General features: G+C 45.8%; 1 protein-coding gene across 1 annotated transcript in view; it reads left to right on the forward strand.

Moving 5' to 3' along the window:
* The first annotated feature begins 228 nt into the window (after window positions 1-228).
* LOC104993523 (T-cell surface glycoprotein CD1b-2) overlaps window positions 229-2,522 on the forward strand; it is an 8,394-nt gene continuing 6,100 nt past the window's right edge. Inside the window, exons 1-2 of the mRNA XM_010846832.1 lie at window positions 229-470; window positions 725-991. Coding sequence (XP_010845134.1) covers window positions 410-470; window positions 725-991 — 328 coding nt within the window. The 5' untranslated portion in view covers window positions 229-409. The remainder of the gene's footprint in view (window positions 471-724; window positions 992-2,522) is intronic.

The following is a 2,522-nucleotide window of genomic DNA, read 5'->3' on the forward strand; positions in this document are numbered from 1 at the left end:
CATCACTTGTCAGTGTTATATTTGCTGTATGAGAGAATGAGATAGGTGGACAAACCAAAGGAATACTTCTAGATTAAGAGAGACTGGAAGTTGAGCAATTGTTTAGTATTACCTTGTTATTGAATAGATGTGGCAATAAAGGATTAGGAAGGTGAAATAACTCTTCAGCATCACAAGGGAGCTTTTCCAGGGTAGAATGTATAAAAGAGATGAAGACCAAAGAATGGAAATGAGATGGAGTGGGAGTTCAGAGCTGTGGGAGGCACAGTTTTTCTGAGATGTGCAATGTGGGTCAAAGATTTGTCAGTTGGGGAAGAGAGGAAGTCAATTTAGAGTACTGAAAAAAAAAATGCTGAAATTAGAGATCAAATACCAGCTCTGAGAGTCAGAAGTTCTACTTCCCAGTGAAATGCTGCTTCTACCACTTCTGTTACTTGGAGTTATCCTCCCAGGTGGTGACAATGAGGATGGTAAGAATAACTCTGGCTGCTCCCAGCACAGGTGCAGGGGTTCTGGATAAAAGCATGCTGCACCTACCACTAAGGGTCTGGGCTCTGCTGTCTCCAGCCCTTTCCCCTATTCTGGAGGCTGGAGATGGAGCCAGAAGCTTTGGGGGCAGGGGACCATTTCAAGTTCTGTATTGTTGTTCAGACTCTGGGTTCTTTTTCATACTATCCTGATTCCACATTTCCCCCTCATTCTTCTTATCTTTCCACCACTACAGTGTTCCAGGGGCCAACCTCCTTCCATCTCATGCAGATTTCAACCTTTGTCAATAGCACATGGGCTCAAAATCAAGGCTCAGGCTGGTTGGATGACTTGCAGATTCATGGCTGGGAGAGTGACTCGGGCACTGCCATTTTCCTGAAGCCCTGGTCCAAGGGCAACTTTAGTGATGATGAGGTGACTGAGCTGGTGGACCTCTTCCGAGCCTACTTCATTGGATTCACTCGGGAAGTGCAGGACCGTGTCAATGAGTTCCAGTTGGAATGTGAGTATAGTCCTCTGATCTGGAAAGACTCTCAATGACTTTTCTTTCTCTTGTGTCAGGCTATTGCTCCCTCTGATGATGGTCCCTTTTCCCCCTCTTTATCCAACTGCATGTACACAATTGTCCAGAGTAGCCTTCAACCCCGACTCCATACCTCCATCCAGTATCTGAGATTCTTCCTGTTTCTTGCTCTCTTCTGTGTACATGACCATTCTTGTGGTTATTTCTTGTTTGCGTCTATGTAACTTGCTTCTCTAAAACCCCAAGGAAGAATCTCCTTTTCCTACTCTGTGCTTGAGTGAACTTAAGTGTGACTTCCTACTCCTCCAATTGATGTCCTCAAGCATCTTCTGCCTGATCCCTTCTCTGCATGTAACCATTCTCTTCACCGTGGAATGCTGCACTTCTGACTCCATCACACGTTGCCCCTCTCCCCTCTTGCCCCCTCTACATCCTTAAAACAGCCTAACCCCACCACTGATGATATGCATACCTCTCCCCAGTGCTCTTTCTGAAAAGTCCTGAATACTGTAATTGGTTTTATGTCAATAATTTCACCTCTCAACTTGTTGCCACTAAAGTAAAAAATCCTATGCCTTTTTCTCGTCTCTTTCTTTCCTGTTTGCTTTTTAATAACTTGTCTCAGTTTTCCTTTACACAGATCCCTTTGTGATCCAGGTCACAGCAGGCTGTGAGCTGCATTCTGGGGAGGCCATAGGAAGCTCTTTGAGAGGAGCTATAGGAGGACTTGATTTTGTGAGTATCCAGAATCATTCCTGTGTGCCTGCACCAGACAGCGGCTTCAGGGGGCAGAAGTTTTGTACACTCATGACTCAGTATGCAGGCATCTCTTATGTCGAGAGACTCCTCTCAGAAACCTGTCCTCAATATCTTCTGGGTGTCCTCGATGCAGGGAAGGCAGAACTGCAGAGACAAGGTTAGTCTTATGCTCTCCCCAAGATGTTTCTATTTCTCCTCCCACAACTTTCTTTAAATTCAAAAGTGAGACGTACCTAAATAGAGAATTGATTAATCAATAAGTCATTTGGGAACACATGTATACCTGTGGTGGATTCATTTTCATATTTGGCAAAACTTGGTAAAGTTTAAAAATAAAATAAAATTAAAAAAAAATAATAAGTCATTTCGTGCCCATAGGAGTGGAAGAGGAAACTGTCCATATTTGTGGGTTTCTGAGTCCCCATGCTCTGGATTAGAGGCATAATCTGACATTCTTACTGCTCCTGCCTACCCCAGTGAAGCCTGAAGCCTGGCTGTCCAGTGGCCCCACTCCTGGGCCTGGCCGCCTACTGCTGGTGTGCCACGTCTCAGGATTCTACCCAAAACCTGTGCGGGTGATGTGGATGAGGGGCGAGCAGGAGCAGCCTGGCACTCAGCAAGGAGACCTCATGCCCAATGCAGACTGGACTTGGTATCTCCGAGTAACCCTAAATGTGGCAGCTGGGGAGGCAGCTGGCCTGAATTGCCGAGTGAAGCACAGCAGTCTAGGAGACCAGGACATCATCCTGTA

The sequence above is a fragment of the Bison bison genome, unplaced genomic scaffold, assembly GCF_000754665.1.
Source record: "Bison bison bison isolate TAMUID 2011002044 unplaced genomic scaffold, Bison_UMD1.0 scf7180017864240, whole genome shotgun sequence".
NCBI lineage: Eukaryota > Metazoa > Chordata > Mammalia > Artiodactyla > Bovidae > Bison > Bison bison.